Source organism: Rhincodon typus, chromosome 2 (assembly GCF_021869965.1).
Source record: "Rhincodon typus isolate 14 chromosome 2, sRhiTyp1.1, whole genome shotgun sequence".
Lineage (NCBI taxonomy): Eukaryota > Metazoa > Chordata > Chondrichthyes > Orectolobiformes > Rhincodontidae > Rhincodon > Rhincodon typus.
In genome coordinates this window covers 34,707,728-34,734,197 of record NC_063333.1, presented here as the reverse complement: position 1 = coordinate 34,734,197, position 26,470 = coordinate 34,707,728, and the positions used below count along the sequence as shown (strand labels likewise).

Sequence of the window (26,470 nt, the reverse complement as noted above, 5' to 3'; positions counted from 1 at the left end):
AAATCAAGAATGAGAACAAGGGTCAGAGCTGGATGAACACAGCAGGCCAAGCAGCATCATAGCTGACTCGGATTCTGCAGCATCTGCAGTTCCTACTATCTCTGAAGCCTTTTTGCTCCTATGATGCTGCTTGGCCTGCTGTGTCCATTCAGCTCTGCACCTTGTTGTCTCGGATTCTCCAGCATCTGCAGTTCCTACTATCTCTGAGAACAAGGGTGATTGGTGAAGTGGACAAATAACAACTTGTTGCTATTTCCACTATGTTTCATGTGAGAATAGTTGGTAATGCTATCTCTATTTTTCCGTCAGGAATTAAATGTGAAGAAGCATTAGTGAAATACATTTGTGCAAATTCCTTATTTGCTTCAACTAATCCTTTCCAGAATTTACTTGCGTAAGAGCCAGGACCTCCCTCTGATTAGTTAGAGTCTGTGTCAATCATTGCGTAACGCGTGGTGACGTCACCAGGGCGGGTCTTTGACCCTAGTGGGCGGGGAAAGCGCTAAACTTGCCGTAAATTGTGAGGCTTTGTAAGTGAGAGGGAGGTGCCGTAAAGCAGTGTGGGTTGGTTTGACGACGCGGGTTGTTTGAGAGCTATGGACGAGGATATCCTGACCACCCTCAAGATCCTAATTATCGGCGAGAGCGGCGTCGGCAAGTCCAGGTGAGGTGGTGCCGAGTTCCTGCTGGTTCGATCCGGTGGTTCTCGGACCCTGGCTTCCGGAGCCGAGCTGTAGGCCCCAGCTTTCCTGACGCAGCACATCAGCGTCCAGTATCCCGGCCCATTGGTCTGTAAATGTCACCTTTTCAGGTGCTTCATTTGAACAATAATATTCTGTTTCTGCAGCTAATGTGACATTGAAGCTATCATACACAATCCATAGCGATGATAGTCTTCGTATCTCCTAAACTCTAGACTTGACTCCAACCTCCCAACCTTAAAACTATCCCAGTCTTTGTCAAAACATTAATCCCTAACACACTATTAACAGTTCATGTCCTGACATATCTGTACATTCTACCCCTCTTGACCCTAATCTACCCCTATCCTAACATGACAGTGACAATCCCCATATCTCTAAAAACTCTTTAGCTCATGTCTCTAATTCTAGCCACCTAAAATGCAACACGACAAACCCTAGCCCCATAATCTTAACGTACTGCAACCTGAAATCTATATTGTCAATTTTATTCACTCCACATAATGTCACGGAATGGCTGAAGGCATTGGATGCTGCAAAGGCTATGGACCGTGACAACATTCTGGCAATAGTTGTGAAAATGGGCTCCGGATTGCTGCACCCCTAGCCAAACTATTCTGGTAAACTACAACAAATGCATCCACCTAACAATGTGGAATATTTCTGGTTATGCCCTGTAACTCCAATAGAGTCATAGAGTTATACAGCATGGAAACAGACCCTTTTTGATCCAACTTAGCCATGCCAGCCTAAACTGATCTAGTACCATTTGGCCCATGTCCCTTTTAAACCCTTCCTGTTCATTCACGCATCCAGGTGCCTTTTAAGTCTTGCAATTGCATCAATCTCCACCATTACATCTGGTGGCTTATTCCATACAAATACCACCCTCTGTGGAAAAACTTGCCCCTCTCACCTTAAATCTATGCCCTCTAGTTTTGGACTCCACTACCTTGGGAAGGAAAAAGGATTTTGGCTGTTCAGCCTATCCATATTCCTCATGATCTTATAAACCTCTCTAAGGTCACCCCTCAGCCTCTGACACTCTAGGGAAGAAAGCCCCAGCCTATTCAGCCGCTCCCTATTCGCTCACAACATGCAATCCTGGCAACATCCATATGAATCTTTTTTTGAGCCCTATCAATTTTAATAACAACTTCCTCATAGCAGGGAGACTGTAACTGAACCCAGCATTCTAAAAGTACAGTCTGATGAATCCATTTTCCACTTTTCTAATAGAAACTTTATTCAGGTTAGCTCTTTGTAGAGCATTGCAACAAAACCAAAAGTAAAATGAGTAACAGAAAATTATCAAAATTAGATTTAATGACATCTCCAGGGATGATGATGCACCTCAGGCCCTTTGGAGACCACTGGCATGTAAAGGCCCCCATTGTTCCAATGACACTGCATGCTCCCTCTCAATGGGCACCTGAGCACAGATATAACAATATTAGAGGGGCAGACAGTTGGGTACTATGCCTGCTGCTTGGACCTGTTGATGGCCATTTTGGCCAGCCCAATGAGGAGGCCCTCTGTGCAGAATGCCCATAGATTAGGAGTGAGGAGCTGAAGTGCAACCGATCATTGAACAGCCGATTAAGAGCTATTAATAACATTTTCCTCTAGGCCACAAAAACTATGTATGGCTAGGCACCCAGTGAACTTCCTTAACTTCCCATAGCGTGGGACTGCTGTGCGCAACATTCTCCATCTTGGGTTCCTGATGGAATATGAAAGGACCCCCTTTAGAGGGTGTTCCACTGGGGATCTTCACCGCTAGTAGGTAAAATATTATACCAAGGTGTACCTAAACGATAGACAAAGATGAGGAAGCAGAGAGTGTGCAGCAGCAGTCCATTCAGGAAACTCCTCTTTGCCTTTTTGAAAGACATGAAGGGTTTTCCTGAGATGGTTTAGATTGTGGGACATCGCATACTGTGGGAGGATTGGTATCCAGTGTTAGAGTCAGGTTCCAGACAGATCACTGTCAGTTCATCTGTAAGTTCATGGCAGTACCTGAGCCACTTCCACTCCCTGTGCATTCTTGGTCGAGTAGTATAGTCAGGAATATCTGGATGACTCAGGTAATGTACTGGGAGTTAACTGACATCCTTACAGCCAGTTATGCTGATGATATCTAGTCCACTGCTCTGTCTCCTAGTCTGGTTAAACCAGCATTTCAAGCCCTCTCCTCTACCAACTACTAAAAACTTTGGGGCAACCCATACGTAAGCAGCGGCTTCCTTGTGACAGTTGCCAGTCCCTGAAGGTGATGACCATGTCCCAAACCTTAATCAGGTCCAAATAGAAGTCAGGCGATTCTTAGAAGACAGTCCAAGGACTTATCCGCTTTATAAATAGGAACTGCATGTCATTGTTGAGCCCATGTACCTGACAGAAGATATCTTATCAGGGCACACCACCTTGGAAGATCAAGATCAAGATGTTGCTGTGGGGCCTGAAGGTGGAAAGTTGCTGTCTGGATGCAGAGGTGCACCAACATCTGACCCTACCCCGTACAGCCCCCCCTGCAAAAAAAATGCAGGATACTCAGTACCTCAGCAGTGACCAAGTGTTGCTTTTTGTCCCAGTCTGTATGTTTGTGACACATTTGAGGGGAAGGACCAAAGTGACTAGCTGCTACCAATACTATGGCAGCAATCATTTGGTTTATGACCAGCACTCTCTCCATAAGACCATAAGACATAGGAGCAGAAATTAGGCCATTTGGTCCATCGAGTCTTCTCCACCATTCAATCGTGGCTGATAAGTTCCTCAACCCCATTCTCCCGCTTTCTCCCCGTGACCCTTGATCCCCTTGATAAGCAAGAACCTATCTATCTCAGTCTTAAATGTATTCTATGACCTGGCCTTCACAGCCTTCTGTGGCAGTGAATTCCATAGATTTGCCACTCTCTGGCTGAAGACGTTTCTCCTTACCTCCGTTCTAAAAGGTCTTTCCTTTACTGTAAGACTGTGCCCTCGGATCCTAGTCTCTCTTATCAATGGAAGCATCTTCCCAACATCCACTCTGTCCAGTCCATTCAGTATTCTGTAAGTTTCAATTAGACCCTCCCCTCATCCTTTTAAACCCCAATGAGTACAGTCCCAGAGTCCTCAAATGTTCCTCATATATTAAGCTTTCCATTCCTGGAACTATTCTCGTGAACCTCCACTGAACCTGCTCCAGGGCCAGTACATCCTTCCTGAGATATGGGGCCCAAAAATGCACACAGTACTCCACATGTGGCCTGACCAGAGCCTTATAAAGCCTCAGTAGTACATCCCTGCTTTTATATTCAAGTCCTCTCAAAATAAATGCCAACCTTGCATTTGCTTTCCTGACTACTGACTCAACCTGCGAGTTTACCTTGAGAGAATCCTGGACTAGAACTCCCAAGTCTCTTTGCACTTCAGACTTCTGAATTTTCTCCCCATTTAGAAAATAGTCGATGCTTTTATTCTACTTACCAAAGTGCATGACCTCACACTTTCCCACATTGTACTCCATCTGCCACTATAAGACAACACGTTGAGCTGTCCTGTCCAGCATTCTAAGCAAGTTAGTTCTCAGATAATGAAACTACCCAACAAGACATGGACATCTGCGCTAGGGCTGAGAAGTGGCAAGTAGCATACATCTCATCCAAGTGCTAGGCAATATAACTATTTTCCTTTGCATTCAATTACATCACTAAATTCCCCATTAACAATATCTTAGGACTTGAAATTGGACCAGCTGTATATGTGATCAAGTCTTCTTTATTCCTGTATTGAACTGGTGGTAGGAGCTCCATGCTTTGACTGTCTTCCATAGGTGCATCTAAGAATTTTGAATTAAATGTTTATGTAATTGACCCTTTTGACTTTTTAGGTATTCTGGTGTAATGACAAATGCTTCACCCCCATTGGTGGACAAACACAAGCCATTGTTCCAATAATTAAATCTTGCATTTGGCTGGAGTACATAAGATCTAACTAATTCTGTACAGAGCAAATGAGAGCAGTTTTGGTATTTCAAGTATGCTTTGAAAGAAAGAGACAAATTTTACTTGTAGAGCACAAAATGCTGGAGAAACCCAGCAGGCCTGGAAGCATCTGCAAAGACAAGTGGTGTTAACATTTCAAGTCCAATATGAACCTCTTCAGAACTGACGAGAAAGATGGATAAGTGATGTGTCTCTCTTTTTTTTCACTTTCTCTCCACTTTCTCTCTCTCACTCACTTGCGCGCTCTCTCACACTTGTGCGCGCTCTCTCTCTTTCTCACTCAGTTGTGCGCTCTCACTCTCGTTGTCACACTGCCGCTCTGGTCCTCTCATGCTTGTGCTCTTGTTCCCTTTCATCATATCCCCTGATTGCTTGAGAGGGCAGAATGTATTCAATGCTGCATCATCCACTACACTGGAGTAGACAGTTTCAAGGTTCACAGTCATTTGAGGGAACAAAAATTTCAACTTGGCCATAAATGGTTGGCCCATTATCCTGACACTCTAAACCTGTGTTCTTCATTGCCCAGGCAGGGTAAACATCCTCTTAAGTCTACCCTGCACCCATCTGTCCCATCACAATCTTGTATACGTTTTAATGAGATGACCTATCATTCTTTAAAACATCAGAGCACAGGCCCAATTTATTCATTCTCATTTATTCAGCTTCTCATGCCAGGAGTCAATCTAGTCAATATTCAGTGTCCTGCCTCCAGTGCAAATGCAGCGAACTTTTTACTAACTGGCACCTGTGGGATCAGGAGTGTGTGTACCAGTTGATCAAATATTCCGGACAATCAAGTGGTCCACATTAATCCAGGTAAAAACATACACTAAGTATTAGAAACATAATGCAGGTGTATACCGTATCACTGTTATACTTTATTTACAACATAAATAATAATACAACTTTGGCTTAAACGAAACTTATTGGAAAAGAGTCTTCTCACTTAGATACTCAACTGACTACTTGTATATCGCAGTAGATTGCAATATTTGAGGAGAAATTGACTCAAAATTGAGTCAATGGTTAATATTATGTGTGGCTACTCAATTAAACAACAAATGCACTTACATTGAGGAAAATAAATTTTAAAAACCATAATAATTGGAGAGAGTAATGTAGCAAACTTCATGATATTTGAGGTGTATAATTTTTGCCGATTTACCGAGAGTGCTAGTTCATAAGGTGCCAATTAAAACAAAGTTTGCTACTTGTCCTTTAAGTATAGAAACCAGAATTACAGAATGCTCCAGGTTTGTTCTCACCAATACTGATGCAATTGTAGCAGGACTTGAATTCTGACGAAGAGTCACCACACTTGAAATGTTGATTCTGCTTTCTGTCCACAGATGCTAAGGGGAGGCGATGGCCCAATGGTATTATTGCTGCGCTGTTAACCAGAGACCCAGACAATGTTCTGGGGACCCAGGTTCGAATTGTCCATGGCAAATGGTGAAATTTGAAATCAGTAAATATCTGGAATTAAGGGTCTAGTGATGATCATGAATCCATTGTCAATGATTAAAAAACCCATCTGGTTCACTCATGTCCTTTAGGGAAGCAAACTGCCATCCTTACCTGGTCTGGCCTACATGTGACTCCAGACCCACAGCGGTGTGGTTGACTCTTAATTGCCCTCTGGGCAATTAGGGATGGGAATAAATGCTGCCTTGCCAACGATGCCCTCATCCTGTGAATGAATAAGAAAAATGCTGCCAGAAATGGGTTTTCTCCGGCTGCTCTGGTTTCCTCCCACAGTCCAATAGTGTGCAGGCTAGGCGGATTGGCAATGCTAAATTGCCTGTAGTGTCCAGGGATGTGTAGATTAAGTGGGTTATTGGGGGATGCGTCTGGGTGGGATGCGCTGTGGGTCAGTGTGGACTTGTTGGGCTGAAGGGCCTGTTTCCACGCTGTAGGGATTCTATGTTTCTAATTTAACTGCTGAGTTTCTCCAGCATTTCCTATTTGTGTTTGTAGCAAGACTTCCTTATTCTTATACTGTAGGTGGCTTAGAATAAATGCTTTGAAGTGTCATCATATCACTATTTTTGTTACAATTATGAAGAAAAAATGTTCCCGTTAAATCCTAGCAATCTTATTAATAAAGTTACTTTTTTTTTAAACAGGGAAAAGGTTAACTTTTGAAAGCTGTGTTTTTGAATCCTTTGTAAAATCTTGAGCTTGATTTTGTCTTTTGACTGACAATTCCTTTAATATTTTCAGTTTGCTACTACGGTTCACAGATGATACCTTTGACCCAGAACTTGCTGCAACAATTGGTAAGTTTCACCCTTAGTTGATTAATGATGATAGACTGTTTTTGTGAATTAAATTTTTGAAATCATTTTGTATGGAGAATGTATTTGAGGTCTTACAGAAAGCCAATCCCGTTTAATGAATTTGCTCAGATCATGAATAACTTATTGGTAAAACGTGAATGAATCCATCTTGTAATTAAGATGATTGCTGCAGGGCATATAGCATTTTATTGTATAATTATTTCCAATTTCTTACGGTTTCCGTCACACGGATCTAGCTGCAGTCAGTACTGAAGGAATGAAATACTTCTCCACTTTCAGCACACAGTGACAGTTCTATGCGCTTAAAGAAAGTTCAGAATAAAGCTCCAACTATATACGAGACTGAAGAAAACACTCTCACTTGCGTATATTTCCTGAACTGGCCTTTTTTAGATGCCAAGGAAAAATATTCAGTTTATGATTAGCCTGGTCATGTGGACAACAGACCACTGAAAACTGTATTGATGGTTGAAATATATTATGGAATCCTACAGCGTGGAAGAAGGCCATTCAGCACGTGTGCCCGTGCCAGTTTGAGCTATTCCATTTGAGTTTCTTTGCTTTTAACAAAAAAGATCCCGGTTTCTCCAACCTGTCAACCTGAAGGCCCTCGTCCCTGGTGCTGCTTTTAACCCTCTAAGTCCTTGATGTTTTTCCAAAAGTATGCTGTTCAGAATTGCACATGATACTATAGCTGAGGCTTAATGTATAAATGTCTAGCATAGCTTTGTTAAATTTTTAATCTTTGCCTGAAACTTTCTTTTCACAAAGGAGAAAGAGTGGCATATAAATTTGCTGGACAACTCAGTTTTGTAACTTCTGCAATACTAGTCTTGGCTTAAAATCATCATCAAACTGCTAGGCTGAAGTTCTCCCATGAGCTTCACCCATCACAGCTTTCGAATCATCCTGCATACTTCTCAAATCCTATCCATACTAATACCACTTGACCAAATAATACAGCAATGTGATAGAAAGGTACAAATCCAGAAGTTTCCAATCTATCACCACTGTGGAAGTGCTGTTGTAATAAGGATTTCCTTAGGACAATTAGCATGAGTTATAGGTAGCTAGGAAAAGTAATCCTTTTCTTTTAAAGTATCAGTCTCTACTGTCATTAAAAATCTCAGCCATCACTTAAAATTGCCTTCGTGCCCTTGCTTCAGCAAACCTCAGTAACTTCATCTAAATTTTATGTTTTATTATCTACTTTCCTCTTTGTAATCTGGTCTTTAATGTACTATCTGCCTACCTGGTTGCTTTTCCTCTACCATCACGCTCCTGCGCTCTATTTTCAGATACGCTGTACCTTGCTACATCTCTCATCATCTTCAAAACCTACAATTTCACGTTGATCTTCCCTCCCCTCCTCTCAGTTCCCATTTAGCATGCTTTTTCTTCCCTTATCTGTTTTGTAAATCTCCTTTTGTGAAACACTCTTAAGTTCATGTTATTGTCATGTAGAGTCACATTTACTCTAATTTGAAAATGAGCTAAGTGCCTTGAAACTAACAGCTCAGCTTATATCAAGGCAGGTAAGTGAATCAACGAACCTCTAAGTGCAACAGATCTATTGCAACCCTATCTGCAACTTTGACCCAGACTGAAGGAATTAATTTCCCTCTGTAGACATAATAAGTGAAAAAGTCTGCAGCTTCATCCCAGCTCTGAGCATAGTGTTTGAGGTTTACTTCAAATAACTTTGGCACTAAAAGACAAACTGTCAACCTCATTCAGACAATTGCTGATATGCTAAGCAAAAAAAATAGTTGTACAGTTGAAAGAGTCTTCTAATTTGTGTTTAAAATGCGTCCAGCAGAATCAATTATTTTAACCTTTCTTTATCTAACCTAGGAATGTTTAATATTGAAATGTCCCATCATGTTTCATTTCCAATTACTGGCTTCCCAGATTATTTGAGCACAACGATGCCGCAGTGATCTTTATTAAATAAGGTAAATTTACTGAGCTGTGTGTTTAATGCACTTTTTAAAATATTTGTTCTAGGGCTCGAGGGCCCATGCTAAACAGCCTTTCCTAGTTTCCATTCCTAGTTTCCCATGTTGCATTTGGAGTTAACCATACTATGTAGGCCTGTAGTCACGGACAGTAGTAGGTTTCTTTCTACTAATGAATCTGTTGTAAACTTGTTATAATCTGTCAATTTTCATGACACTTTTCCATTCACCATCCTATTCCTCAAATTACCACATTTATTGAAATTAATTTCACAAATTGCCATGGTGGAAGAACATTCATGACCTATAGGTAGTTAATTTGGAATCATAAATACCATGTTGCTGCATCTAGCCAATAATTTAATTATCTGAACTTTTTTTAAACTGGCTGTGTTACTGAAATGTCTAAAGTATTTGTCATTGTTCTCATCAAGTTCTTTGGGCAGGCAGTAAGTGTTTTACTAACCAGTTTTGTATTCAAAGCATTGAATATCAGTTTTCATAGTTTGCGGAGATGATCCAATTGCAAATACACAGCTTTGAGAAGGAAATAATTTATGAAGAGAAATTTGACAATTAATTTCTTGTGACTGGTTTTTTCTTTAAAATTTTGAGAAAAATGTCATTGTTGTTTTAATTCTTTCATTGAATTTGGGCATTGCTGGCCAGGCCAGCATTTATTATTGATCCTAAATGCTCACGGTGCAGTTAAGAGTTGACCACGTTGCAGTGGGACAGGAGTCGTACCTGGGCCAGACCACGGAAGAATGGTAGATTTCCTTCCTTCAAGGACAAATGGATTTTTGTACAATCAACAGTGGTGATTGCCATTGGACTGCATTTTTTATTGGATTCAAATTTGCTACAGTGGGATTCAAACCCCAGAACTTCATGTCAATGTTCTGAAGTTAGGATTACTAGACCAGTGATATTACCACTATGTCAACCCTCCCCTAACTTTAGCGCAACTTTCTTTTGAGGGCTATAATATTTTAGCTCGCATTTGAGAAGTAAATAGTGTTTAATGATTGATGAATCAGTGAATAGGAAACGTTTTGCTTTGTCAGATGTACTTTGTGCAGTTTCTTAACTATTCTCAGGCTGTACTTTCCATCCCAAAAGCTTTGGGTTTACAAAGGATTACATAGAATATACATCATGGAAACAGGCCACTTGGCGCAATTCTGTTCTGCATTTAAACCCCTAGTGAATCTCCGCCCATTTCTAGCCTCCCAGCATATCTAGCTATTCCCTTTTCTCTCCTTGTCATTTGGTTTCCTTTCTAAAATATCTAAACTATTTGCACCAAGTACTTCCTATGATGATAGGTTAGAATTTGGAGCCTTTCTCCGAGTAAATAGTTTGTTCCTTATTTCTCTGTTTCATTTATTAGCAACTATATTGTATTTATGGTTCCTAGTTATGATTCTGCAATAAATGGAATCATTCTCTCCATGTGCACCCTATCCAAACCATTTATGACCCTATTATGTCGCATTTAAATCGTCTCTTCACAAAAGGCAACAATCCAACTTTTCCGGATAACAATTGAGACGCAATTCTGGTACCATCCTTGTAGATCTTTCATGCATTTACTCCTGTTCTTCAATGCCGTTTTTACAATATAGAGTCCAGAATATGCATTGTACTTGAAGTGCAGTCTGACCAGGGTTCTTTATAACTTTGACATCACAGTTTTTGCTTAAACAACCTAGGGATTTTTTCTAACATTACTAATGACTTCATTTGTATATTTATATCCCTCGATCCCTTTGCCCTTCTACTCCATTTAGTTTTTTAATTGTTAAATTGTAGATAATGTTTCTATTATTCCCACCAAAGCTCGTAACTTTAATTTATCTATGTTAAATTTGATTTGCTACTTAACTGCGCAGTCTGTGTGTTTTCTAATGTTATTTTATACTCCCTAGTGCTATCGTCTGCAAATTTTGGTATCAAGCTACTTGTTAAGAATTCAAAATAGTGGATGTAAACTTATGCACAGTCATTCCTATTTATTTATTTGTTCTATTAATTCATAGGGTGTGCCATGGTGGAATTTGAGTCCTTGATCCAAAAGCATTAACCTAGACCTCAGGATTACTAATCCAGTCACGTCACAATGTCACACTTCCCCCTGTAGTAGACTTCTATGTTGAACTTTATTTTTAAAACAATGCATTTGGAAATTGAGCTAAACCAGAAGGTCTGTCCACTTGGATTGTAACAGACCCAAGAGCAGTTGAGATGACCATTAAGCACAATTTTCAACTCTGAATGAATTACTGACTGCTGTGAATCAGATTATTGTTGTACAGATAATTCTCACATTTGCCCTTGACAATTAATTGCATTGTTTTACATGGAATTAGTGTAAGGCCTAGGCTGGCATGATGCCTTTAGTTATCAATTGTACAGTCAAAAATAACTATTAAGTCTTGGCTTCTTCTGCTTTTGCGCGCTTTTATCTCCATGAGCATCTGCTTGGACTCATTGTAACCTTCTCAAAAGGACATATTGACAGGCAATAAATGGTGATGTTGCCAGTGAATCCACATCCATGAAAAAATTAAGATAACTATTCAATTTTTTTTATTGCTTCAGCCTTCATGGGGATATTTCTTTTTCTCCCATTATGATTACCATTTATTATTTTGTTATTTATAAGATCTTTATAAGATCATTTATTAATTCTGTTAATGGTCTCTGCCCGCCTTCATATACTTTCTCAATCTTTCACATTCATTTTTTTTGTTTCTCTCTAAAACTTTACTTGATTTTGTCATTATTAAATTTATTATCAAATTTGATATACGCTTAGAAGTGTCAGTTTTTGTTCATAAGGACCCCCACGTTTTCAAGGCAAGTTTACTGCTGGTGCACATATGTGGCCTGACATTTGTTTAAATATTTGTTCATGCGATGTGGGCGTTGCTGTCCAGGTCAGCGTTTATTGCCCATTCATAATTGCCCTAGGGGCAGTTAAGAATCAGTCCCATTGCTGTGGGTCTGGAGTTATGTATGGGCCATACCAGTTAAGGATGGTAGATTTCCTTCCCTAAAGATCGTTAGTAAGCCAGATGAGTTTCTGTGACCTAATTCTTCAATAACTTGAAGCTCGGTTTTAATTCTTTCCATCTCTAAGCTTCAAAGACAATTTTTCCTCCCACTACTTGTACCTTTCAGGCATCCAAATCTGCACCTTGAGTCTATGATAATGAGATGATCTTAGAGCAATGGATGCCTATTCATTTGTATCTGAAAAATCTGTTTTCGATAATTTGGATGCAAAATTATCCTCAAACCTGAAAAAATTCCTCTCTACAATCCGAGACTTGGGACTCTGCTCCCCCATGCAACTGGATCCTCAACTTCCCTGACCCATAGACCACCATCAGTAAGCATAGGCAACAACACTTCCTCCACAATAATCCTCAACACTGGTGCCCCTCAAGGCTGCGTACTCAGCCCCTTACTATACTCCTTTTACACTCATGACGATGTGGCTAAATTCAGCTCTAACTCCATTTACAAATTTGCTGATGACACCACCACACTGGTTCAGATCTTAAGCGTCAACGAGTGAGACTGCAGGGAAGAGATAGAGAGCTTAGTGGCATGGTGTAAAGACAACAATCTCTCCCTGAATGTGAGCTAAACAAAGAAGGTGGTCATCGACTTCAGGAAGCAGAGTGGAAGACATGCCCCCATCTATATCAATAGTGCTGAGGTGGAGGTGGTCGAGAGTTTCAAGTTCCTAGGAGTAAATATCACCAACAATCTGTCCTGGTCCAAACACCTTGACACAACGGTCACGAAAGTACACCAACACCTCTACTCCCTCAAAGACTAAAGAAATTCGGCATATCCACAATGACTCTTGCCAATTTTTATAGATGCACCATAGAAATCATCCTATCCAGATGCATGACTGCTTGGTATGGCAACTGCTGTGCCCAAGACCACAAGAAATTAAAGTTATGAATGCAGCCCAATCGGTCGCACAACCCAACTATTGACTCTCAATATTTCCCACTGCTTTGGGAAAGCAGCCAACATAATTGAAGACCCTTCTCACCCTGGTTATACTCTCTTTCACCCTCTTCCATTGAGCAGAAGACACAGAAGTTTGAAAATATGTACCAATTGATTTGAAAAACAGCTGCTTCCCTGCCGTTATTAGATTTTTGAATAGACCTCTCATGAATTAGAGTTCATCTTTCTCTGCACCTTCTCTGTAGCTATAGCACTATGTTCTGCATTCTGTTCTATTGCCGTGTTGTACTAATGCAAGGTATGATTTGCCTGGATAGCATGCAAAACTACTTTCCACAAAGTGCAAAGAAAGAATTTTCTCAGCATCTTCATCCTAAGTGTTGAGAAAACTGAACCCATTGTCTTTGATTCCCTGCTACAAACTCCTTTTCCTGCCATAGATTTTGTGCCTTTCTCTACCTGTTTCCACTTTTTTAATATCACTCTACTCCTATTCTCCTTCCTACTGTAAAAGCTCTAATCTATACCTCTATTGTTTGAGGACCTGATTGTTCTAGTGTTGCTGCCTATATCCTAACTCCTACCAAGATCAATTTGTTCATTATCCCTATGCTTATGATCTTCCATTGACTCAAGTTTAAATAATGCCTCAATTTTAAAATTCTGCTTCTACACCTATTTCATATGTTTGTCTGTAATACACTGGGATTGATCATGATACATACTGAGTGATACATGATACATATTAACTTCAGAATTAAAATAAATTATATATACTGTTTTTTTTTGCAGGTGTTGACTTCAAAGTGAAAACGATTGCAGTTGATGGAAATAAAGCAAAACTTGCAATATGGGTGAGTCAAAACAAATTATCTCTAAAAAGAGATGTCTTTAGTTTGCACTTTATTTGACTACACGTTAACCCAGTTTGAAGTTCTGAAGGAGGAATCTCAGGCCTGGATAAAATTATGCCATATAATTGTATAGACTTGTCCATAAAGGCAGCAGCATTGCTGCAAATTAATTTTCAGTGCCAACAGTTCTGCCCTAAATATGCTGCAATTCCTGGTTTCAGTCTATTTGTTAATGCGATGAATGTATTCTGGTAACTTTATTTTCTTCTAAGCTGCTTGACTTCTAACAAATCAATTGTGCAATATTTGTAATTCATTTATCACAGTCCTATTTTGTTCATTATTTATCTTCAATTGATTCAAGGCAGTGCTTTGAAATTTCGCTTACTACTGTATCTGTTTCAAAAAGCAACACTAGCTGTAGCGTTTTTCCTGTTTCTTTCTGATTTGACTTTAAACATTGTTTAGGCTTAACATAGTGAGAGATTTATGTATACAGTGACTACTTGCAGCAACATTATAATGACAAAGTGCTAGAGAAACTTGCATCTGGCCGCATCTTTGGAGAGAGAAATAGAGATAATGTTTCGAGAGCAATGAATTTTTCGCAATGGTTCGGTCTGTCGGACTCAGTCGTATCAGACTGGATATTAATGCTGTGTCTTGCTCCACAGATCTTGCCAGGCCTGCTGAGTTTCTCGTGCACTTTCTATTTTTATTTCAGATCTCCAGCATTCACAGTACTTTGTTTTTATTTTCATAATAGTAAACGTACTGTGGTAAAACTAAAGCAACATGAGAAACTGCAAGTAAAAATATCTAATGCCTTTTATTATCAAGCAGGACAGTTTGAGTATAGCCATGACAATTTGTTGTTGTCATGCCCTAACATCATACGGATCTCATGGTGATTCTGAACCAAAGGTGCATCATTGGATGGGTTAAAAATATAGGCATGTACAATTTCAGAATGTGAAAGGCATCCTGCACTCCAGATCTAAGTATTATGTCAACTCTGGAACTCATCACACTCTTGTCTGTTGTAAGTGTTCCATTTAATTTGAAAAGAAAGCACAAACTTCCAGTGTTTCTGTAGATAGAAGTGCAACTCTGCCAAGATAGGCCAAGGAGAGAGAAATTTCAGAAAGTATTAGCTGACGTCTTAGCTGAAAAATCCATTCCAAATGAGCCTTGGATTCCAGAAGGTGAGTGCATATCTCTTCAAAATGATGTCTGTACATTCAAAATGATGTCTGTACAATCACAAGGGATGTCTCTGGTAAAAAGAAATGATGCTGATGTGTTCAAAGCTCATGAAGCTGAATTAGTTCCCATGATGAAGGGAAATGTTTCGTGAAACTCCCCAACAGTGATACTTAGCTAGTTTTTGGCAGCATTCAGCCCTCTGTTCTCTCAGTTGTGGTTCAGTTGGTAGCACTTTTCCCACTAGGTCAGAAGAACTGTTAAATGGAGATATACGTTGCTAGAGAGAGGAAACCAAAGTAATGCCAGAGTCAATCATATAGTGGGGGACATCATTACAGTTCTGAACCAGGACTTAAATGCAAAATTCACGGTGAAGCAATGCAACATAGAGTGGATATTACATTCAACTGAAATGGAGAAATAGTGGTAATGTCACTGGACGAGTAATCCAAAGGCCCTATTCTGGGGAGAATGCCTTCAGACCAGTGGAACTTGAATTAAGTTATAACTCTGGAATTGAAATCTAGGGTCAGTGATCATGGCAAGACAGTTATCTATTGTTGTAAGACCCATTTGGCTGACTAATTCCCTTTTAGGGAAGGAAACCTGCCATTGTTACTTGGACTAGCCTTCATGTGACTCTAGACCCATAGCCATGTGATTGACTCTTGACTGCCCTCTGAACTGGGCTAACAAGTTCAAAAGCTGCTTTTTCTGATGATGCTCACATGCCATGAAAGACTGGAGAATAAAACACACTTGTTGGAGATAGTATCCTCTAAGTCAGACTTTAAATCAAGACTCCAGTTGACGCTTCGCTTGACATAAAAGGTAAAATGGCACTGTTTCAAGGAAAGCAGGTGAGTTATTTCAGCGTCCAGGCCAATATTTAACCCTGAATCAGATCACAAGAGCCGATGATCTGATCATTAGTACATTGCTTCTTGTAGGAGTTTGCTGTGTGCAAATTGACTCTCGTTTTTTGCGTTGCTACAGTAACGACGCACTTAGAAATACTTTATTGGCTGTGAAGCTATTGTGACTTCCGGCCTTTATGAAAGATGGTGTGTAAAATCAAGCCTTTTTTTTTTTTTTTTAAAAGATTTGGTTAACTTTTGAAGATATTGATCTCTGTATTCAGTTCAATCTGATCTGTCTGAGTTGATGACTAACATCCTAAATCTGTCCTCTGTGCAGTAACTGAATGCTTCCTTCCTTTAATCTGGTTGGTTGTTATTATATTAATTATTGTGTTGCGTTTGTAAACTGCAGGTTACTAATTTTGAGATCCTGTTCTTCAGAGTTAGGTTATAAACTGAAACTGCTTTTATAGGAGCTGAGAGATAGTAAGAACTGCCGATGCTGGAGTCAGAGATAAGTCTGGAGCTGGAGGAACACAGCAGGCCAGGCAGTATCAGAGGAGCAGGAAACCTGACGTTTTGGGTCGGGACCTTCAGAAATAGGGGAGGGGGAAGGGGGCTCTGAAATAAAGAGAGGAGGGGTGGGGCTGGGGAAGGTAGGTGGGATGGTGATAGGTGAGTGCAGGTAGGCAGTGGTGGGGATTGGTCAGTGAGGTGGGAGGAGCGGGTAGGTGGGAGAGAAGACGGACAGGTCAAGGAGGTGGGGATGAGAGGGAGGGTTGGTCATGAGATGAGGCTGGGGGTGAGGAGATTTTGAAACTGGTAAAGTCCACATTGAGACCATTGGGTTGTAGGCTCCCAAGGCAGAATATGAGGTGCTGTTCCTCCAGTTTCTGGGTGGTGTCGTGACACTGGAGGAGGCCCAGGGTGGACGTGTCCAGGAAGTGGGAGGGGGAGTTGAAGTGGTTCGCGACAGGAAGGTGTTGTCATTTGTCATGAACCGTGCGCAGGCGCTTGACAAAGTGGTCTACTTTCTTTACTGGTGACTGTATTACATTAATGACCCCTAGTTCTGGTCTCTGTCTGCAATTGGAATTATTATCTGTACGTCTACTAATCAAACCCTCTCATTGTTTTAGAGATCTTCTACCAAGATATCCCTCAGTCCTCTCTTTCAAGTCGCAACAGAGTCATGGGATAAAATTGTTTCCTCTCACTCGTGCTCATTTGGTGGCAACGAGAGATTTTAATCAAGCATGAGGGTGGCCTTTGGAGATCCTGCAGCCTTTCCCTCTCACTCATCAATGTCCAGTTAAGGACTTCATCTCGTGAAGCCTAATGTTGACCCAGCAATAAATGGGAAACTCACAATGCAGGGAACATATTTCCCTCAGAAAGGGGAGACCTTGTTCAAAAGAGTTTGGTTCCTAATTGAGGGAGCTGGCATCAGGAATGGTGGTGCATGCTGACAGCTGTCTTCCTGACCATGCTGCTTTCACCATGATCCTCACCTCAATTCCTTGATCCGGGAGCTTTGTTGGATGTAGTCATTTGGCACCAACTATTAAAACCATAGACTAAAGGTTGGTGACATCGAGTTCGGACATTTATTTTTGTAGAACAGAGTTTTATTTCAACTTGCATATAAAAAAATTCCAATAACGTTCATTATTTGTTCACCCTGTCAATGTCCAGTCAAGTTCTCACCACTTAATTAACACACAACAATTATATGCCCCTAGTTTCACTTGGTTTTTGGCATCACTGCCAGACTCTAGTAAATGATAACACCAGCCACTGCCTTCCTAATGACGCTGCTGAATACCAAAGAGCTGCCAGCCTCGAATGCCTGGCAGCTGCCCGGTGGCATTTCTGCCTCTGGAGTTCTTCATCCCATAGAACACTTGCTGTTAACCTGTTGAATGCCTGATTGGCAAAGGTTGGGGTGGGCCTTCCCCAAACAAAGGTGACGAGAGGGTCTACCTGGCCACCAGGATCCCTTTTGCCACCATAAGATTCTTCCCCCAATTGACTAACCAGAAATAGCTTACAGATAAGAATGCACTATAATAGCATTATTGTACTCCATATCTTACATGCCACAATTATGTGGATTTTTGTGGTCAGTTGTCAAGCAAGGATGCTCCTCGTTGACCTTGAGCAAAGTTGACAAATTTGATATCAAATCAAGGTGTCGTCTTAGTGTGCAGCAGCAGGAATAAACAGCTAATCAAATCTGAAATACTGCCTCAAAGCAAGGCACAAAGTTAGAAATACTTAAATCCTTAATTTTTGATATAACTTTAAGGTAGCAAAATAAATATAAGCTCTGTTAAGGTAGAGTTAAAGTAAAAATAAAAGTGGAGACTTTTCAAAAGGGTTTTTTATTTAAAATGTCAATTTTGTTAACCACGGTAGATATTTCCACAAATAAGAAATTAGGTTTTCAGAGTCAGTAAGACGTTGAACATAGAACATAGAACATAGAACATTACAGCGCAGTACAGGCCTTTTGGCCCTCAATGTTGCGCCAACCTGTGAAACCAATCTGAAGCCCATCTAACCTAAACTATTCCATTATCATCCATATGTTTATCCAATGACCATTTAAAGTTGGCGAGTCTACTACTTTTGCAGGCAGGGCATTCCACGCCCTTACTACTCTCTGGATATAGAACCTACCTCTGACATCTGTCCTATATCTATCACCCCTCAATTTAAAGCTATGTCCCCTCGTGCTAGCCGTCACCATCCGAGGAAAAAGGCTCCCACTGTCCACCCTATCTAATCCTCTGATCATCTTGTATGTCTCTATCAAGTCACCTCTTAACCTTCTTCTCTCTAATGAAAACAGCCTCAAGACCCTCAGCCTTTCCTCATAAGACCTTCCCTCCCTACCAGGCAACATCCTGGTAAATCTCCTCTACACCCTTTCCAATGCTTCCACATCCTTCCTATAATGCAGTGACCAGAACTGTACGCAATACTCCAAGTGCGGCCGCACCAGAGTTTTGTACAGCTGCAACATGACCTCATGGCTCCGAAACTCAATCCCTCTACCAATAAAACCTAACATGTCGTACGGCTTCTTAACAACGCTATCAACCTGGGTGGCAACTTTCAGTGATCTATGCACATGGACACCGAGATCTCTCTGCTCATCCACACTACCAAGAATCTTGGTAGTGATTAGCCCAGTACTCTGTATTCCTGTTACTCCTTCCAAAGTGAATCACCTCACACTTTTCCGCATTAAACTCCATTTGCCACCTCCTCAGCCCAGCTCTGCAGCTTATCTATGTCCCTCTGTAACCTGCAACATCCTTCCGCACTATCCACAACTCCACCGACTTTGGTGTCATCTGCAAATTTACTAACCCATCCTTCTATGCCCTCATCCAGGTCATTTATAAAAATGACAAACAGCAGTGGCCCCAAAACAGATCCTTGAGGTACACCACTAGTAACTGAACTCCAGGATGAACATTTCCCATCAACCACCACCCTCTGTCTTCTTACAGCTAGCCAATTTCTGATCCAAACCGCTAAATCACCCTCAATCCCATGCCTCCGTATTTTCTGCAATAGCCTACCATGGGGAACCTTATCAAATGCTTTACTGAAATCCATATACACCACATCAACCGCTTTACCCTCATCCACCTGTTTGGTCACCTTCTCAAAGAACTCAATAAGGTTTGTGAGGCACGACCTACCCTTCACAAAACCGTGTTGGTATAATTGAGGATGGTTTGTTCAACAAATTGTAACTTCTTCCATGATTTTCAGAACTCAATTAGCAATTTAGAATCAACTTTCTTGTCAATCCATGATTGTAAGATAATTAGCAGAGTCTGGTAATCTCCAAGTCACATCCCATGGGAGAACATAGACTTAGTAGAAAACACCTGAAAGTTCTGTTCATGTCAGTGGAATAATGGAGTAGACCTCAGTCATTCACTGAATCCGTTCTGATTTCACTGTGGTAATGTTTGAGTAGTTGTTTACTATTTATAAACTCAAGGAACTTGACTTTTTTTTTCTTAGTGAGTCTCTTTTCTGATTGTTGCCTCTGATCCTTCCAGTGTGTATTCTTTACTTTGTATCTGTCATTATCTTTTACAATTTATTTTTAATTCTTAACACTAAATAATAAATAAGTAGAATGAATAATTATAAATGGACTTGGGGGTTGCCCTTTGAAAATAAAATTTAGGACTATTCAAGAAGGGGAGATCCTGACTGACCAACCACCATGAGTTTGATGTATGCTGCAATTGCTACTCCAGATAGGGGTCAAATAATACAAGTGCTGCTATTTTGGATCACTTTTTGCAAGTACCTCAGCCAGTTCAGGAGCAAATACTTACAATAAACTATGGGGAATATTTCTGGATCTGGGGCTTGCCCAGTCTGCTTTTAAGTCTTTGGACTTTGTCCAGTGAAAAAAACCAACAAGCATCAATCAGCATTTTTTCAAATTACTTAAGAATAATAATTTATGACTATTGTAGCACCTGATATAGATTAGCTGAGATCAAAATTGAATTACTAAAATTCCAGAGAGATTGCCTTGGATTTAGAAGTAGATTGATGTTCCTAACAGTGCATCAGGGAAGTAGCCCAACTCATTTTTTACACTATGTATCTGCCAGAAAATATTTTGCCTTGTCTATGTGTTCGTAACAATCAATATTGTGAACTGTATGATCAGGAGAGTATCACTTCATTTGAGCCTTGAATTCAGTAATATGAACTCTTGGTGACTCCAGCTGTTGAGTCCTTTCCTCCAGAATTTTTCAGGAGGCCAAGGCTTTCAATTTCTTTCTGGAGATGTAATATTGTCTCTAATAACTACCTTGGCTTCTTCTCATGAGAAAATTGGCAAAAGTCCCTTCTTGTGGTTATTCTCCAAGAACATGGCAATTTGATTTGTAACGTGAAACAAGAATCTGGTCATCCAACAGGGAGCTATTGAATCATGACTTAAGTTCTCTGGCAGAACACCTATGGAAAGGGTAAAGGGCACAGTGTTCTAATCTCACAGTTGACCCAGTTTCCCATCTTGGATAATGACAAACTGGGGAATGTGGATATATTGGGACTGGGGAGTTGTTGATTCAGAAACATGAGTAAGAACAGAGTCAAAAATCAAGGTTGTCAGATTGTACACATACATCATAAGTGCAAGACTTGCATCTGGGCAGCTGTGTTAAAGGTCATGTACTTTTTGCAAATAATACATGTATACAGTTTGGTAAATGATTAACTGCATTCTCAATCCTTGCAGGTATGTGGTTTAATGTCAGAAAAGAAAAGATCTCTGTTAAAAATTTAATGTTTGAGCGTAACTACTAGCAGCTCGATTGATTGTTTAGTTTTTCTTAAAGCAGAAGCCCTATTCAGACAGTTCCGTTCCAGAGGCTTATTTATCATAAGCCATAGAGAAATGTTCTGAATTATGAACAGTAACCCCACGTATATTTACAATCGACAAATGGTGACGTTGACAAGATTTAAAATAACGCAGGAAGTGCTATTAGAAACTGACGTTAACGGCACACGCTGTGTGTGTTTGTCCAGTTTGATTTTTTTGGTGCATTTAAAATTGTGGTTTGAGTGTTGGCAATCTATGGAGAATTGAAAGTCAATTTTGACCACTAGTAACAATGTCAACAACTGCAAGCAACTTTTCACATTACACACAGACAATGCAAGTTTTAAAGTTGTTGGCAAAAGGAGCCGAAATAGACATCGGCTCACCTTTTCCAACTTGTTCACTGTCTTTAAACTTAACCAGAAAATTGTGGCATCAATTCACCATTATAGGGTCCGGAAGTACAGCACTTTAAATATGTTGTTCATTATTAATTTCAGCGTTGAAGTGAATTCTGGGACTTTGCTTTTAACACTTGCTTAGATTTGTCTAAATCTATTCCGATGTTTCTTTAAAAAAAAAACTTTAACCTCAATTGACCACCAGAAGTTAGGTAGGTGCTTAGCGGAACTCGTCCTCACCCTCAACAACTTCTCTTTCAATTCCTCCCACTTCCTACAGACAAAGGGGGTGGCCATGGGTACCCGCATGGGCCCAAGCTATGCCTGCCTCTTCGTAGGTTGCGTGGAACAATCCCTCTTCCGTACCTACACTGGCCCTAAACCCCACCTCTTCCTCTGTTACATTGATTACTGTATTGGCGGCGCCTCGTGCTCCCACGAGGAGCTTGAACAGTTCATCCACTTCACCAACACCTTCCACCCCAACCTTAAGTTCACCTGGACCATCTCTAATACCTCTCTCTCCTTCCTGGACCCCTCTGTCTCCACCTCTGGCAACCACCTAGAAACCGATATCCATTTCAAGCCCACCGACTCCCACAGCTACCTAGAATACACCTCCACCCACCCACCTTCCCGTAAAAATGCCATCCCTATTCCCAATTCCTTCGCCTCTGCTGCATCTGCTCCCAGGATGAGGCATTCCACTCCCGTACATCTCAGATGTCTTCGTTTTTCAAGGACCGCAACTCTCTTTCCCCCCCCTCAGTGGTCGAGAAAGCCCTCGACTGTGTCTCCCGCATTTCCTGCAACTCATCCCTCACACCCCACTCCCCGCAATAACAACCAAAACAGAATCCCCCTCATCCTCACGTACCACCCCACCAACCTCCCAATCCAACGCATCATCCTCTGACACTTCCGCCATCTGCAATCTGACCCCACCACTGAAGACATTTTTGCCTCCCCATCCTTATCTGCTTTCCGGACGGACCACTCTCTCCGGGACTCCCTTGTCCGCTCCACACTTCCCTCCAGCCTCACCACACCCGGCACTTTTCCCTGCAATCGCAGGAAGTGCTACACCTGCCCCTACACCTCTCCCCTCACAGCCATCCCAGGCCCCAAGACTTTCCACATCAAGCAGATGTTCTCCTGCACTTCTGCTCATGTGGTATACTGCATCCGCTGTTCCCGTTGTTGCCTCCTGTACATCGGGGAAACCAAGCGGAGGCTTGGGGACCGCTTTGCGGAACACTTGCGCTCGGTTTGCACTAAACAACTGCACCTCCCAGTCGCGAACCATTTCAACTCCCCCTCCCATTCCTCAGACGACATGTCCATCCTGGGCCTCCTGCAGTGCCACAACGATGCCACCCGAAGGTTGCAGGAACAGCAACTCATATTCCGCTTGGGAACCCTGCAGCCCAATGGTATCAATGTGGACTTCACAAGCTTCAAAATCTCCCCTCCCCCTACCGCATCCCAAAACCAGCCCAGCTCGTTCCCGCCTCCCTAACCTGTTCTTCCTCCCACCTATCCCCTCCTCCCACCTCAAGCCCCACCCCCATCTCCTACCTGCTAGCCTCATCCCGCCCCCTTGACCTGTCCGTCCTCCCTGGACTGACCTATCCCCTCCCTACCTCCCCACCTACACTCACCTTTACTGGCTCCATCCCCGCCTCTTTGACTGGTCCATCTCCTCTCCACCTATCTTCTCCTCTATCCATCTTCTATCCGCCTCCCCCTCTCTCCCTATTTATTTCAGAACCCCCTTCCCCTCCCGCATTTCTGAAGAAGGGCCTAGGCCCGAAACATCAGCCTTCCTGCTCCTCTGATGCTGCTTGGCCTGCTGTGTTCATCCAGCTCTACACCTTGTTATCTCGGAAGTTAGGGTGTCTTGGTTTGATCTGCCGTTGCAGTTTTTCTGTATAAATATTTTGTCTGTAAACATAGAAAAATTATCATTCCTAAATTTTATTTATTTGGATATGACTCTGGCTAAATGTGTAGCAAAATGCATGATTGGTTTACCTATTTTTCTGCCAATTTTTTTTGTTCCCCATTTCTCTGAAGTTATGGCCTATTATAATTCCACAGACAATAATATTTTGCCCTTAAACCATGAACACCTTAGTACAGTTGTGAACTTTGCGTGCTAAACTGAAAGAATTTTAATGCTCAGTGTGGTCAATTGTGAAGCTTGGAATCAGTTCTGTATGCAAACATAAAAATCTAAGCTTAATAAAAACAGAAAGAACTGTGGATGCTGCAAATTAGGAACAAAAACAGAAGTTGCTGGAAAAGCTCAGCAGGTCTGGCAGCATCTGTGAAGAAAAAAAATCATTCAACGTTTCGGGTCCAGTGACCCTTCCTCAGAACGGAAGCTTCTAACTTAATTGACTAAAACAGCACATATCTATAATTTATGACATTTCAGTTTTTTAGGCACAAATTGTGACTGTTTCTTGACTTGAGATTTTTCTAATACCTTTTATTTAGTTTGACAAGCCCATACAAAATGGTTCGTATTCAGCAGTAAATATTTGCATCTGTAAACGTTGTATGCTATGACTGTAAAAGGAAAAAAAAGTGGTGATTGATCCTTATGCTGCAAAATGTATTTTTGAAATAGCAAGTGGAAATCTTTTGCACAGTTTACAGTACAGTACAGTTCAGATGTTATCAATAAACACTGAATATCATTATTTTGCTAATATCAATATCTGCTCATCTGAGTATTGTAGTTAAAATATTCAATTCTCATGAATAGTTTTATATTTGGACTGTTTAACAACATTGCAAAAATTGCATCAGTCATATAGTAAATAATGGTCCCCAGAAACTAGTTATTTCAATGTTTCACAGATTTGTGAATTATTTCTGTGGCTTCACAATGCAGCATGTGAAATATATTTTAACAAGGTTTGGAGGCTAAAGAGTGATTCTGTCCACCATATTGTCTGATACAAAAATGATTAAATAAAAAGCCTCACAAATGGAAGTGATTTTCATAGCTTAGTGGGAAATGTAATGTGTCCTGATTGAGTTTAAGAATTTATGGTGATAGTTATTTATATACATGTGTGCATGCTTGCGTGGAGATGCATATGTCTACGTATGTATGTGATATTTAACAATTGAGCAAATATCAGGCAGGATATTGGAACTTCAAATGAATAGGGGAAAAAATTCTCTGCAATGATATTTTATCTATGTTTGACTACGTGATTAGAATTTGTCTTTGAGACAATTATTTTAGTGCAAGAAAATGATAAATTAAAGTTACTTTGTTAGTTTTTGACGATCTGAATCTTCATGTTTTTCATGTGCAGCATGGTGTTTTTGTTTGCGCCTTTAACATTTGAATCATGTTTCTGTCATGTATGGACTTCACATGCAATCTCAACTTGATGTGTTATAACCTGATGCTGTACTTCTATGCCTTTTCAGATGTTAAGCTAGCAGAAGAAATTGTTTATAGTAGACTCTAACTTCCCAGTGTAACAGCAAAGCATTTAGAGATCCATAACATAGTCTACTAGAGTCAGTATGGTTTCACGAAGGAGAAATGCTTAACTAATTTATTGACATTTTGTTGAGGTACCACCAAGCAAGATAGATAAAAGGGAATCAGCTGTAATATATTAGGATTTCCAAAAATCAATGGATAAGGTAGTGTACATAAGACTGCTTAATAAAGTAAGAACCCACAGTTTTGGGGGTAGTATACTAGCATGGATAGAAAATTAGCTATTAGTAAACAGAGTTATGATAAAAGGGGTATTTGCACAATGGCATCTTATAACTAGTAGAGTGCCAAGGGAGGGAATCAGTGCTGGGGCCACAGTTATTTACGATATATTGTTGTGATCCCCAGTTTCTTGTTACTGAACAAGTAGATCCAAGAGTGGAATTTGGCTTGATAGATCATATTTTGTTATTTTGCTTGGTTTTACTCAAACACAAGCCTGTAATGCTGCAGATTTGGTTGTAACAGAACAAATTTATTTTGCAAAAGTATAATAAATCAGACTGTTTACATGTAACGCTATTAAGATTTTGAAGCACGTGGTAAAATACAATCCTGTTGATCTCAAAAACACTGCACACCAGAGAAAATTCCCATGTTTTTCACAATTTTTAAGGCTTAATTTAACTTTGGCTTCAATTCCTAGTTGTGAGAAGTTGATGGCCTTTTTCTAGAGCCTTGATGCAACTGAGTTTAGACATTCTCAGCTTCAAATAATTCCTCCTTGGTTGTAACAAAATATGTCTGGTCTGGAACTATTTAAACTGCTTACACTGAGGTAATTTATTTCTTAACAGTTCAAAAACATCTCCTTTGGTAAAGAACAACTAAATAACACATCCAGTTTCAGCCAATACTTCTGCAAAACTGCTAAACAGAAACCCAGAAGCATTTTTCTAAGCAATGGGTGTTTCCCCTAATTCCAAAAGAATTCCAGGATCTTTTATTTGAATGCATCATCACTACGCTGTTCACTTTGCTTGTCAACTATCCCCACGTAAACAAATTTCTGTCGGACTCCTCCAGCTCTCTTTTGTTGACTGATTCTTTTTTTAAGAAATCACCATAGCTACAGAAATACTTACAAGTTAATTATTTAAACCCCTTCAGACATACACCAAAACTATATTACATTTGTTGAAAATCCAAACTCCAAACTCCAAAATAAAGGATATCTCTTACCTTGCATCACACTGTATTAATCATAAGGGAAATAAAACTACTATCGCCACATTTGAGGATGACATATAAAATGGGTGGGAAGGCAAGGGATGAGGATGACACAGTATA

The 26,470-nt window shown here is 40.5% G+C and overlaps 1 protein-coding gene across 1 annotated transcript in view; it reads left to right on the top strand.

Annotated features, from left to right (window-relative positions):
* Positions 1 to 512: 512 nt before the first annotated feature.
* The window catches only part of LOC109913470 (ras-related protein Rab-18), a 38,463-nt gene continuing 12,505 nt past the window's right edge, over positions 513 to 26,470 (top strand). Inside the window, exons 1-3 of the mRNA XM_020512985.2 lie at positions 513 to 664; positions 6,920 to 6,975; positions 13,743 to 13,804. Of these exons, the coding sequence (XP_020368574.2) occupies positions 597 to 664; positions 6,920 to 6,975; positions 13,743 to 13,804 (186 nt within the window). The 5' untranslated portion in view covers positions 513 to 596. The remainder of the gene's footprint in view (positions 665 to 6,919; positions 6,976 to 13,742; positions 13,805 to 26,470) is intronic.